General features: G+C 42.0%; 1 protein-coding gene across 10 annotated transcripts in view; it reads right to left on the reverse strand.

Moving 5' to 3' along the window:
* FLACC1 (flagellum associated containing coiled-coil domains 1) overlaps positions 1 to 12,560 on the reverse strand; it is a 238,547-nt gene that overhangs the window by 65,549 nt on the left and 160,438 nt on the right. For all 10 annotated transcript variants that reach the window (XM_029606249.1, XM_029606250.1, XM_029606255.1 and 7 more), the window contains 3 exons: positions 7,672 to 7,724; positions 5,378 to 5,477; positions 4,154 to 4,257 (listed from right to left, as the gene is read on the reverse strand). In XM_029606249.1, coding sequence (XP_029462109.1) covers positions 4,154 to 4,257; positions 5,378 to 5,477; positions 7,672 to 7,724 — 257 coding nt within the window. The remainder of the gene's footprint in view (positions 1 to 4,153; positions 4,258 to 5,377; positions 5,478 to 7,671; positions 7,725 to 12,560) is intronic.

Here is a 12,560-nt window from a genome sequence, read left to right on the forward strand (position 1 = left end):
TATGTTTTTCTGAATTGTTATTTCATAAATGAGTATTACCTTATTATCTGTCATATCATATTTTCTTTAGCAAAGTGGATGCTTTGTATAATTTTGAAAAAATTAATAAAGAGATAATAAAAAAAAAATCAACATAATAAACATTCGAGCTTTGCAATATAAGCGCATCTCATGTAATCCATGTTGAGATACAGTAAGTACAAATTTTATTTGCAAGTTGATAAAAACATTTTAAAAAATGATCAGAAATTTCATAGAGGACCTATGATTATATTTTATTAGGCATTTATGACTAATATGCTACTGTAAAAGCTATTTTACAGAATATAACTTGCTGAGCGGTGTGAATTTTTTGCATTTAAGTGGCATAACATTTATATGGTGGTAAAATTCTCATCATTTAGGGTATGGCGCCCCACATCAGCACCACTTAGATACTATGACGATCATCCCAGTTTCCACACTCGGAGCTTGTATAGTACCAACAAGCAACAATATGCCGAATTCAAAACAGACACGACAGAGAAAAGACATGACAAGTAGGGGATTCAAAGAGAGGAAACACAATCTAAGTGTTGAATGGAGAAAGGCATGTTGGTCTAGTACCAGGGTGCCCGGATTAATTTGGGCGCCAGGCCCGATTCGAGCAGGCACTTGGGAAAAGGGGAGGATAGGCGGGTTGCTGGGCTTGGGGGGGGGGGGGGGGGGTGGAGAGCGAGCTTGGTGTGCCAGACAACCTGGTTGGTTAGCGGTGTGGGCCTGTAAGCATGCTTGCGAGCATCCGTATAGCGTTCAATTGGACTTATCTCATCATGACGTGATCATTCATTGCTTGGGCCATAGGGGGATGTGCTGGGACGAATTAATTCCATGTTTAAGGTGCGGCCTAACGTGCTTTGGTCAACTGCAGGTGTTGATAATTCATTTGGGAGGGAATGATTGGGGTTCTGTGTCTGGGCGCAAATTCATCAGCATGGTCTGGAAGGACTTTATGTCCATATTGGTTTTCTTGCCTGCTGCTGTAATTTGCTGGTCCGATATAATTCCAAGGCCTGCTGAAATGGATAAAAGGATTTGGCAATGTTGCCGGGCTAAGGCCAATCAGCAGATTGGTTCCTGGCTGGCTTTGTTGGGGGGTTGGCATATCGAACAAGAGTGGTACTGGGACCTGGATCAGGGGCTGCTTTGGGAGGACGGGTATATTTGTCTTTTATAGGGTTAGATTTATTCTTAAATACATTCCAGGAGGCCTTGGAAGATCTGTTTCATTAAGGGTCTAGGCCACATCTTTGGGGGGTCACAGGATAGTTCCAGCCTATGCCTGTGGCAGGTTGCCCAAGCCGGTTGAGATTCAACGTGGTGTTGAATGGTGCCAGGTCTGGATTACGGGTGGGACAACTGGGTGCAATTGTCCTGCATGAGGTTTCTTGCTGGATCATGGCATGGGCTTCTTTACATGACTCCTTGCTGGGTGGTGGCGGGGGTTGTGGGTGGGACTATTGTGAATGTCAATGTCACAAGGTTGGCTAGCCCGTATCTGTGCATCTTGCTGGTCGGTGGTGAGTGAACAGTGCGGCTTATGTAAGTAATTGGTTGAGCTCGGGCACCTATGTTATACAATAAAGCTGTGGTCTATTTGATCTTTATTACTTGTCTTTATTTGTGAGAAGGTGGGTACTGGGAGAAGAGTTAGTCTTGGCTACCCATATTAGAGAAGGGCATGTTGGTCTAGTACCAGGGTGCCCAGATTAATGTGGGTGCCAGGCCCGATTCAAGCAGGCACTTGGGGAGGGTGGGGCGAGCTTGGCATGCCAGCCACCGTGGTTGGTTAGCAGAGTTTAGTGTAAGTTTGAAATTTCAAACCTGTTGCGAATTGGGAACCGATTGGTTCCCTGGGGTGTTAGGCTAGCGGCTGTGGGAGGAGTCAGCATGAGGATTATTCTAAGCATGATAGGCAGTTAGCACTTGCCTGCTGTCGCCTGGTTGAGCCACTTCCGTCCCACCCACCCTCATATTATTATTATATATGCTGGTTTGTTGGTTGGTTTAGTGGTTTGGTGTCACAGCTGGGTGCGGGTGTTGGTTGCCTGAGCCGATTGAGATTCAGCGTCGGATTGAATGGTGCAATGACCTGACAGGTGTCAGGTCTGGATTACGAGTGGGACAACTGGGTGCAGTTGTTCTGCACAAGGCTCCTTGCTGGATTGTGGCAGGGGCTTCTTTGCACGACTCCTTGCTGGGTGGTGGCGGGGGTTGTGGGTGCGACTATTGTGAATGTCAATGACACAGAGTCGGCTAGCCTATATCTGTACATCTTGCTGGCCGGTGGTGAGTGTACAGTGTGGCTTATGTAAGTTATTGGTCGAGCTCGAAGACCTGTGTTATACAATAAAGCTGCGGCCTATTTGATCCTAATTACTTGTCAGAGTTTTAATTGGTGTCATTATTTGTGAGAGGTTGGGTGCTGGGAGAAGAGTTAGTCCTGGCTACCCATATTATAGGTGTTCACAGGAATAGACTTTGCTATACAAAAACAAAACTAGGGATTGAATGGGAACAGAGAGAGGGTTGAATAAGGAAACTGGGGAGTGGGAGGTGTTGACAGAAGAAGCAAACAATTTCAACCTAGTAGAAGTATAGATTTGAAAGTTTCCTAAGAGGGATATTTGGAGGAGAGAGCATGCTAATCCCCCAGAGAAATTCATTAGTGTAAGATATCTTTGCAGATGAAAAAATAAAAAAAAATTCAACATTCTGGGTAAAAAAAACCCCCACTTTCTCCTAAATAGTGTTGATTCTAAATAAATCTCTGCAGCAATATGTAATATAAAACTTTAATGAGAGAAAGACAGAGTCAAAGGGGATAGGGACTGGAACAAAGTACGAGGAAGATAGCTTGTTCCAGTGAGCGACAGGTCTATACAATTGTATAATCACCCAGTCACCCAAAGTTTCAGTACTATGCATAACCTTTTATACCTTTCATACTGACCAATCAAAGCATACTCAGTGTTGTTTTTAGATAAGTGCAGGGCTTCTGATTTGGGAATGTATTAGACCAATCAGCTAATGGGTCTGGGGTGTTGGCTGGCTGCATTCCAGCACGTAGTCAAAGTCCTCTGCATTCTTTGTCTAACACTGGTATACAAGAATACAGCACAAAGGGGTGTCAGAAAGACAGTGCATACATACAATAGGGAGAATGGTCAAGACTATGTTAGGGTAACTAAAGGGTGATTCTGTCATCTCTTTATAGCCTGTTTATTGTTCAGCTACAGTCTTGCCAATTTAGAAATTTTGTCGCCAGATTTGGCAATTTTTTCTAACTGGATGGAGATTTTAGAAATGAAAATGCAACAGGGATCTAATTTAACTATTTTTTAAAACGTTAGCGACAAATCTGGTGCCTTTTTCACATTTCTAAAATTTCCGCCTGTTTTCCTATTGACAGAACAGGGACTCACAGCAGAGAAGTGTTTTTGTAGAGTGCCACCCCTTAGGGCTTATTGACAATGTTTGCATTTCCATCAAGCAATCCCATGTGTGGGTGAGAAAATGGAAGGCAACTCTAGGCACAAGAATGAAGGGGAAGTTTCTCTGCCTTCCCTCCCATTGAGGTTTCTGCATGAGGGGGTTTAGTAAGCTCAGAGACCATAGATAGGCATTGGAAACATGGACAGAGCCAGTCAGTATGCAGGCAGGGGAGGGGGTGCCCAAGAAAGAGGAGAAAGATGGTGGTTGCAGGCTGGATAAGGGCTGACAGCGAGGGCAAGAACTCTGTGTGGATGCTGCAGCCCCTTTTAGCCAGCCAAGGGGTGGACGGGAGTCCTCACTGAGGGAACACATGAGCAGCAGCACAACAGCAGAGGTGTCTGTGTCAGAGAGAGCAAGAGTGACAGTGTGTGCCTGTGTCTGACACTCCCAATTTACATCAGTCTGTGGGCAATCAGAATTCAAAGGGTCCTAGCTAAAATGGTGCCACCGTAAAGCAGTACAATTCTAGTTAGATTTTACCCAATCTGGAGACTTTTCATAGTGAATCTAGGGATTTTCCTTACATAGGAGTTGGCAACACTGTTCAGCTGGTTCTTTATGGGTACAAGTCAGTGTTTACAATGCTCTCATTCTCTAAAGTCCTGCAAGAATCCTTTACCTCTTTGTCTTTAGCGTGCTGCTCCTGGATGAATGACATTTCACTCTGAAATTTATCCCATGATTCCTGATGTTCTTTGTCATATTTCATCTGCAAGGATTGTCCTAGGAGAAGAAAACCACTCTATATATATTATATGTCCGTCCCCCTGCATGTTTGGGATATCTGTCTCACAGAATATAACGTTAATGTAAGAGAAGGAAAAAAATGGCTTCCAGTTTCTCTGAGATTGCAGTTAATTAAGAGTAAATATATACATACATGCCAGGAGATGGGAAAATATTATCCCATGTATATTTCTTACTCTTATTAGAAATACGGTCTTTGATCAGCCTCTTCAAACAAAATTCCTCCATTTTGCAAAATGATTGTACTTTATAACATAACTATTGCATAACGCAATACAATGCAATGCAGGTAGTCACTGCTCCTTGCCAAACTTGCTGCTATTATAGAAGCATGATTCACCGTAATATGACAGCATTACAATAGGTTATAGTATAATCAACCATCTTGTGTTATGATAGCATGGTAATTACTACAAAGAATCTAATCATGTCCATTGTAACTCCATAAAATCTAGGAGGGGGATTTTTAAATGTATGTGGGGCTTGCAGACCTACAGGGATGCTCCCCACGGAATTTTCCTTTGAAAATACCAGGGCCGACACCACCACAGTTATTTTACTACCCATGGACTTTGCAGGAGCAAAGTCTGCACCAAAAAGTATATGTGGGGGTTCAAAATGAAATTGCCACATGTTCCTTGTTGGCCCCGCCCTTTGCAGTGTGGATAAAAGCGAATCAGCAAAAGTATTATACCTGCAGAGGAGGAGGCAATTTTCAGCTACTAGCTTTACCTTAGTTAACCAGATAAAATCTTTTAAAAATTGCACTGTTTGTGTCTCATCCAATCAAAAACATTTAAAGTGATAGAACTGATACCATCCTTACCATTTGGAGGGCTACAAGGAGACGTGTCTGCTCAGAGGGAAATACCTTTGCAGTGACATTCCTATACATTACAATTATCTTGTATAATCTTGAAATGTCTATTATATTTGTCCAAGAAAACCTCCTATCAGTCACTGACTCACATATTGGGCAAGGACTATACAGGCTCAGAATAATGACAATGATCAACAGGATGGATTTAGGTAATAGTTCACTTTATCACATTCCATGAAGAACAAAAACACAGCATTTTTTTTTTTTTTTACTTACTTTGCTGCAACAATGCCTTGTCTGTCTCCTCTTTTTGCACTTTCTTCCAACTAGCCTGCCAAATCAATTCCTTCTCATCTGTTTCATCTGAGAGATTATCCTATGATGCAATAATCCAATTATGATGCAGCCTTTAATATTTAAAAGACCATAGCACAAGAAACCTCTAAAAACATACACCTGCAACTGGACTGATGAGGGAAAGTAACCTGAATCTGCACCCTTGCAATGTCACAAATAAGTAAAGGATAAAGACTTGCAGAGCAGCACACCGCAGAAGCTTAAGGAATAATTAGGCCAATGAAAATGAGCAGAGAGACTTATTAAAGTATCTGCCCATTTGTACTAGTACTACAGACTGCAGTGCAGGTGCTATCTCAAATTTAGATCTTGTGTCCTAGACTGGATTGAGCAAAGCATTATAGAGGAAGTATTTTAGAGATCCTGCCTCTTACTTTTCAATCTAGATTGAGAGCTTGAGTTTATAGCTTCAGGAATACCATATTTGCAACTGTATTGGATTTTGGAGAATGCCTTAGCTTGCCTGTGCCATACCAATGTCTGAGAGCTGAGCTGAAGCTTAGAGTTCTCTATCTGAGTCTAGGGTATTCTGTTACCTCATTTTAGCAGGGACATGGAAGGAATTAGACACTGATAAAAGACAAAAGAGAAAGACCTAGCAAACTGGTAGATTCATCAAGCTGTGAAAGGGTTATAACATGCGTTAAACAGCATATATCACGTGATAAACATGGATGTCGTGCGATATAGCCCTATCATAGCAATATCGTGCAAATTTTGGGCCAGAATCCATGTATGCATTTTGCAAATCCATACAAAGCGACTCATGCATACCTTATCTTATATAAATAAAATAATGTGGCCAAATTTTACCAGCCATGTTATTTTATCTATACCATTTGGACAATCAATCTACCATGGGAGCACAGAGACCTTAATATGGTTCCCAATGCTCCCGCGGTAAAGTTAAAGGGCCCTGCAGCCCAACAGGCACCCTTTAGAAAGACTCTAAAAATCACCAGGGGTCTTATTAGACCCCCCTCACTCACCCCGGGGCTGCCAATAAAAACAAATAAAATAAAAAGCATCCACATGACGATGCCCACCCCCATCCCTGGCCATCCAGCTCCTTAGTGCTTGAAAGCCCCCCTCCCAAATAGTTTTCCCCATCTCCCCTTTCCAATATGAAAATAGGTCGGTAGGGGCCCCCACTCAAAACCCCCTACACCCCTTAAAAGACCAAAAATAACGGTGGTGGCCTAGTGACACACCCAAACCACATTACCTCTAAAAGGTAAAGGGCCATGTGGTTTTTGTCCATTCACCTTGACATTTTGGAAAATGGTGCCGACCAAGCACTGGGCTAGGGGATGCCCGGGTTCTCTACCTTTCCTGTTTTGAGAAAATGAGGTTTGGGAGGAAGGCCACCACCATTATTTTTGGTATTTTGGGGGGTTGTGGAGGGTTTGAAGGGGGACTCTGTGGCCTATTTTTATATTGGAAAGGGGGGTAGGGGTGACTATATTGGGGGGTTCGAGCACTAAGGAGCAGGGTGCTGTCATCGTGCAGATACTTTTCATTTTATTTGTTTTTTTGGGGGGGGGGGGGGCGGAGCTGCCTTGATTGGCGGCCCTGTGGTGAGCAGGAGGAGTCTAATAAGACCCCTGGTGATTCTTAAAATGTTTCTAAAGGTCCCATGTTGGGCCGCAAGGCCTTTTAAGGAGAAGACAGCCCCATGCGTTGAGGGCTGCCATCACACTTTGTAAAGGCCTCTGCTGCTTTTTTTTTGTCTCACAGCTTTTTTCCGTGAGACAAAAGAATGCAGCGATTCAGCTGTGATATTTTGTTGAAGAGGGAAAAAATGTCTTAGGACCCACCCTCCCCCCCCCCACCCAACGATATTTGGTCCCTCCTGCAATAAAATATCGTGGCTTAGGGAATCTAAACCTGAGGTTAATGGTCAATGTAACCTGAACTTCCATGGTCATGTGGTTATTTCTTAGTCATGTGGCCAAGAAAATTTCTAGTCAGAGCAAAACCTTTATGGTCTTTCCCAGGAGCTACAGGTGTGTGTTTCTGGACTTTCCTCAAAGTATTGGTGCATATCTCAGAATATGGTATACCTCTTTAGGTTCATTCTCTATAGGGAAGCACCCCCACATTTTGTAATGTCCTGTGTGAATATGCAAAATCAAGCTGGTTACAATTTAGTCTTTGCTCTTGGGTTCTTATTATCTTGTTCCTGCTAATCAAGCCAGTTGGTTTAATCTCACCTTGTAGATCAGAAATGCGCTTTTAAGAAATTCTTTTTCATTCCACAGGTCATCTGGACAAAACAAGATAACAAAAAACTTGGAATAAAGTTTATGTAATAATTTGTGTTTAGTTAAAACTGAATCAAGATCTTTGATATACGTATACACGATGGGGCCAACAGTGGCATTAACTTGGAAGTTATCCGGCTAAATGCCAACTTTTTAATATTTCCACTTATCCATCTACATTTTAGCCAGATAACTCATTATCTTACTAAAATTTAGCTGGATTATGTAAGGACATACCAGGGTAGAATTAGGTTAGTTGTATAAGTTATCCATCTAACTCTGATATTCAGAATTAGCCAGATAACTTATCTAACTATTCTAGTTGTGTCATAGGCTAGTCCTAAAGATAAACATATAAACTTATCTTTAAGATAGCCAGCTATATTCAATAGTGCGGCTGCACTACTGAATATCCCTCCAAAGTTAGCCAGATAAATTATCCAGCTAGCTTTGCAATACAGACAGCGATGGAATATTACCCCCTATATGCACACACACTAAATAAAACTGAAATACCTACAATATCTGAATAATGTAAACCAATTCGAAGTGGTTGACTAGCCACAAAAAGACAGAATACAAATCAAAAATTAAATTTAAAAATGCAGAATCAAATCCGTGGTTCAGCTATAACACTGTATTGTATAGAAAGTGTGGCTCAGATGTGTCATAAAAGTAATGTGCTCAGACTCTGCATGGAACGCAAAGTAGCAGCTGCCACTGAAGCAACCCCTGATAGTAGGAAAGCAAACCAATAAAGCAAGTATGCAATGCTTACTTGTAAACAGCACTCTCCGTAAAGAGTAGGATAAATTACCTATAACATGTGGGTGTGTCACGCAATGGCACCAACACAGACTCATCTCTCAGTGCTTGGAAAACCTTTACTAAGCATATGTGGGAGCTTCTGCATGAGCGCACTGCTTTGTGAGTCCCTCAGTCTCTTCCAGAGCTTAAATTTTGTTGAGGTAGTTGACTCTCCAGGAAGATGAACAGGTATTAAGTATAACTAATTATTCCTGCTGTTAATGGAGAACCCTGTTTATAGGTAAGCAAACGAGCTTTCTCGTTTGACAAGTAGGCATGAATTAGTCACAAGTGGGGAGTCCCAAGTTAAGGATCTGTACAGTAGAAAACTTACTTAAAGACAACTAAATCCCACCAACTGGAGAATGAACTATTGGGAGTACAGGCTGCACAGAACTACTTGCCCAGAAAGTTGGTGTTGCCTCAGGGACATGCTGTCCAGATAGTAGCAAGACATGAAGATATGACCTGATAATCAAATAGCAGCTTTGCAAATGTCGTCAATGGAAATGGCCCTCAGAGGATCCACTGAATTCACCATGGCTTGCACTTGATAAGCCTTGAAAGATTCTGTAATCTATAAACCAGCCAGCATGTAGAGGTGCGCTATAGCAACCACTAGCCAATTAGTCAGAGTTTGTTTGGCAACTGTCATTTTCATTCTATTGGAATCAAAGGATACAAATAGTTGATACGTTTGACAATGAGATTGAATTATCTTTGGGGAGTACACCAGGGCTTTCTTATAGTGCAATGAGTGAAAAGCCCATTTTCCTTTGTGTGCAAGAGTTCTTAGTAAGAATATAGGTAGCACAATGGCTTGAGTAATATGAAATGCAGATACAATTTTCAGAATGAACATTAGATAAATTTGTAAAACCATCTTATTGTGAAAACACTGCAGGTATGGTAAATATGAAACAAGAGCCTATAGTTCACTTACTCTTTGTGCTAAAGTAATGGTGATGAGACATAACATGTTGCAGGTGAGAAATTTCAAGTCTGCCAACTCGAGAAGTTCAAAAGGAGGTTTCTTGAGAAAAGCTAGGATAACATTGTTGTCCCAAGGCATTAGACATTTATTGACCAGAGGCTTGGAATGCCATAGTTCTTTCTTGAATATTGATACCAGGGGGTAGAGAAAAATTGGAGCTCCCTTACACCTGCTAGTTATACACTGCAATGGCACTGAGATGAACTTTGACTGAAGAGGTACTAAGTCTTGAGGATGAGAGGAAATGATACTGAAATGCTTTGGACAACATGAGAAGGGATCCAGCTGGCTGGCCTACACAAAGTGAAAGACTTCTTCCATTCAAAGCGATAGGACCTTCAGGTTGAAGGTTTCCTGGCAGAAATCAAAACATCCTCTACTTCTTTGGGAAGAAGGAATGAGGAGACTATTGCATATTCAGCATCCATGCTGTGAGGCCCAGTGCTGTCAGGTTCTGATGGCAAAGCCTGCCTTCCTCCTGTGTGATAAGAGTCAAAGATGTTTCCCTTGGAGCTGGAGACTGAATTGACAGCCATATGAGTTATGGATACCACACTTCCTTTGGCCAGGTTGGTGCTACAAGGAATATCCTTACCATGTCCCAAAGGAACTTTTGGATGGTCCTGGCAAAGAGAGGAATTAGTGGGTATGCATAGAATAGACCAACACTCCAGTCTAGCACAAGAGCATTAGGAGCTGATCTGTAGCTGCTTGGAAGCACACAGCAGAACTTCTCAATCTTTCTGTTGCTTTCTGAGGTGAATAAGAACATAAGACGTTGCCATACTCAGTCAGACCAAGGGTCCATCAAGCCCAGCATCCTGTTTCCAACAGTGGCCAATCCAGGTTACAAGAACCTGGCAAGTACCCAAACATTAAGTAGATACCATACTACTAATGCCAGTAATAACAGTGGCTATTCCCTAAGTCAACTTGACATTCCCCAGTGATTGACAAATTATTCATGATCCTTGACAGAGATCACTTGTGCAGTTGTAACGCTCTGCTAATGTGCTCCGCCAATGGGTTCTGGATTCCCAGAAGGTAAGTCACTTGGAGATAGATATTGTGATGAGCTACCCATGCCAGATTCAGAGGGCCTTCTGGCAGAGGACGTAGGAGCCTGTATCTCCATGCCTTTTTATGTAGAACATGGTATAATGGAACTGATTAGCCTGAGTCTTACTATTCTGGTTTAGGATGTATTCAGAACATAGGCCTTTAGTGGACTCAGGGTTTTCACACTGACACACATCAGATGACTGTAACAATTGTGACACCAGAAGGAATAAACACCAGATGTGCAGGCTCCGTGGGGAGGGAGTTAAAATCACTAGAGAAAGCCAGTATGTTTTGGGAAATCATATGTGTCTCTCAAAACATGCTTCTGATGCACAGACAAAAAGGATATATACAGCAACTGTAAACAGCACCTTTAATAACTCCCATACTGAAGAATCTAATGAATTGAACTTTGATGGCCCAATCTGGGAACGTTTCGAAGATATCACAGAATCTGAAACATTAAGATCATCAATAACCTAGAACCAGTGTCTAAAATTCCCTTAACCTTTGCCATATTACTCTTCTTAAACTGATCAAACTGGACATTGCTCCATTTATTACTAAATTCATCAACTCATCACTACAACATGGCGTTATCCCTGACCTACTAAAACAAGCCTCAGTCTGACCCAAAATTAAAAAACACTCAGTCAATCCTATCATCCTCTCCAATTACCACCCGATCTCTGCTCTATCTTTCATGGCCAAAGGGTTAGAAACAGCCATGCTTCACCAACTATTTAACTTCATTGATGCTAATAATATCCTCAACCAATACCAATTTGCATTCAGGAAGCACCACAGCACTGAATTGCTACTGCTCTCTAGCTTCGACCCTGTGAGACAGGGTTTTGATCAAGGCTCAGCATTCCTCCTTTGTCTACTTGACATCTCCACAGCATTTGATACTATTAACCATGCCATCCTACTCTCAAGACTGCGCTCCATTGGTATTTCTGGCTCTGTGATGGCCTGTTTATCTTTTTACCTTAACAACAGAACCCAACAAGTCCAAATCGACTCCTTTTCTTCCTCTCTGATGCCTCTGAGGTCTGGGGTACCCAAAGGTTCTGCTCTCTCTGCTGCTTTATTTAATCTTTACCTAATTCCATTATGCTGCACCCTTGCTGACCTTGTAGTTCATTACAAAATTTAAGTCGACGATATTCAATTCTTTTTTCCTCTGAAGGAAACTTGGGCTTTTACAGAAGCTTTAAGAACATAAGAACATAAGAAATTGCCATGCTGGGTCAGACCAAGGGTCCATCAAGCCCAGCATCCTGTTTCCAACAGAGGCTAAAACCAGGCCACAAGAACCTGGCAATTACCCAAACACTAAGAAGATCCCATGCTACTGATGCAAATAATAGCAGTGGCTATTCCCTAAGTAAAATTGATTAATAGCCATTAATGGACTTCTCCTCCAAGAACTTATCCAAACCTTTTTTGAACCCAGCTACACTAACTGCACTAACCACATCCTCTGGCAACAAATTCCAGAGCTTTATTGTGCTCACCCACTGCCTCACGACCATCCAAAGATGGCTCCACAGCAATAAATTAGCCCTCAACAACTCTAAAATGGAAATCATTATCTTATCATGCTACCTATTCGAAAACACACCCAACAATTTCTCTTTTGATTCCCATTCCATCTCCATCTCCCAACGTGTACAAAATCTGGAAGTTACAATTGACGCCTCTCTCTCTATGCACAACCATATAAGAACTATTACCAACTCCTCCTTCTACAAACTACGTCTTCTCTGTCACCTTAAGTCCCTTCTTGAACACTCTGACTTTAGGTCTGTCCATCAATCCCTACTATTCTCCAGCATAGACTACTGCAACTCCCTCCTAACAGGTTTACCTTTATACTCGACCCGTCCTCTTCTGATCATACAAAGCTTGGCAGCAAGACTCCTTATAAGCACATCTTTCCTGTGCTCAGATCCCTACACTGGCTCCCAAT

Source organism: Rhinatrema bivittatum, chromosome 6 (assembly GCF_901001135.1).
Source record: "Rhinatrema bivittatum chromosome 6, aRhiBiv1.1, whole genome shotgun sequence".
Taxonomy (NCBI): Eukaryota; Metazoa; Chordata; class Amphibia; order Gymnophiona; family Rhinatrematidae; genus Rhinatrema; species Rhinatrema bivittatum.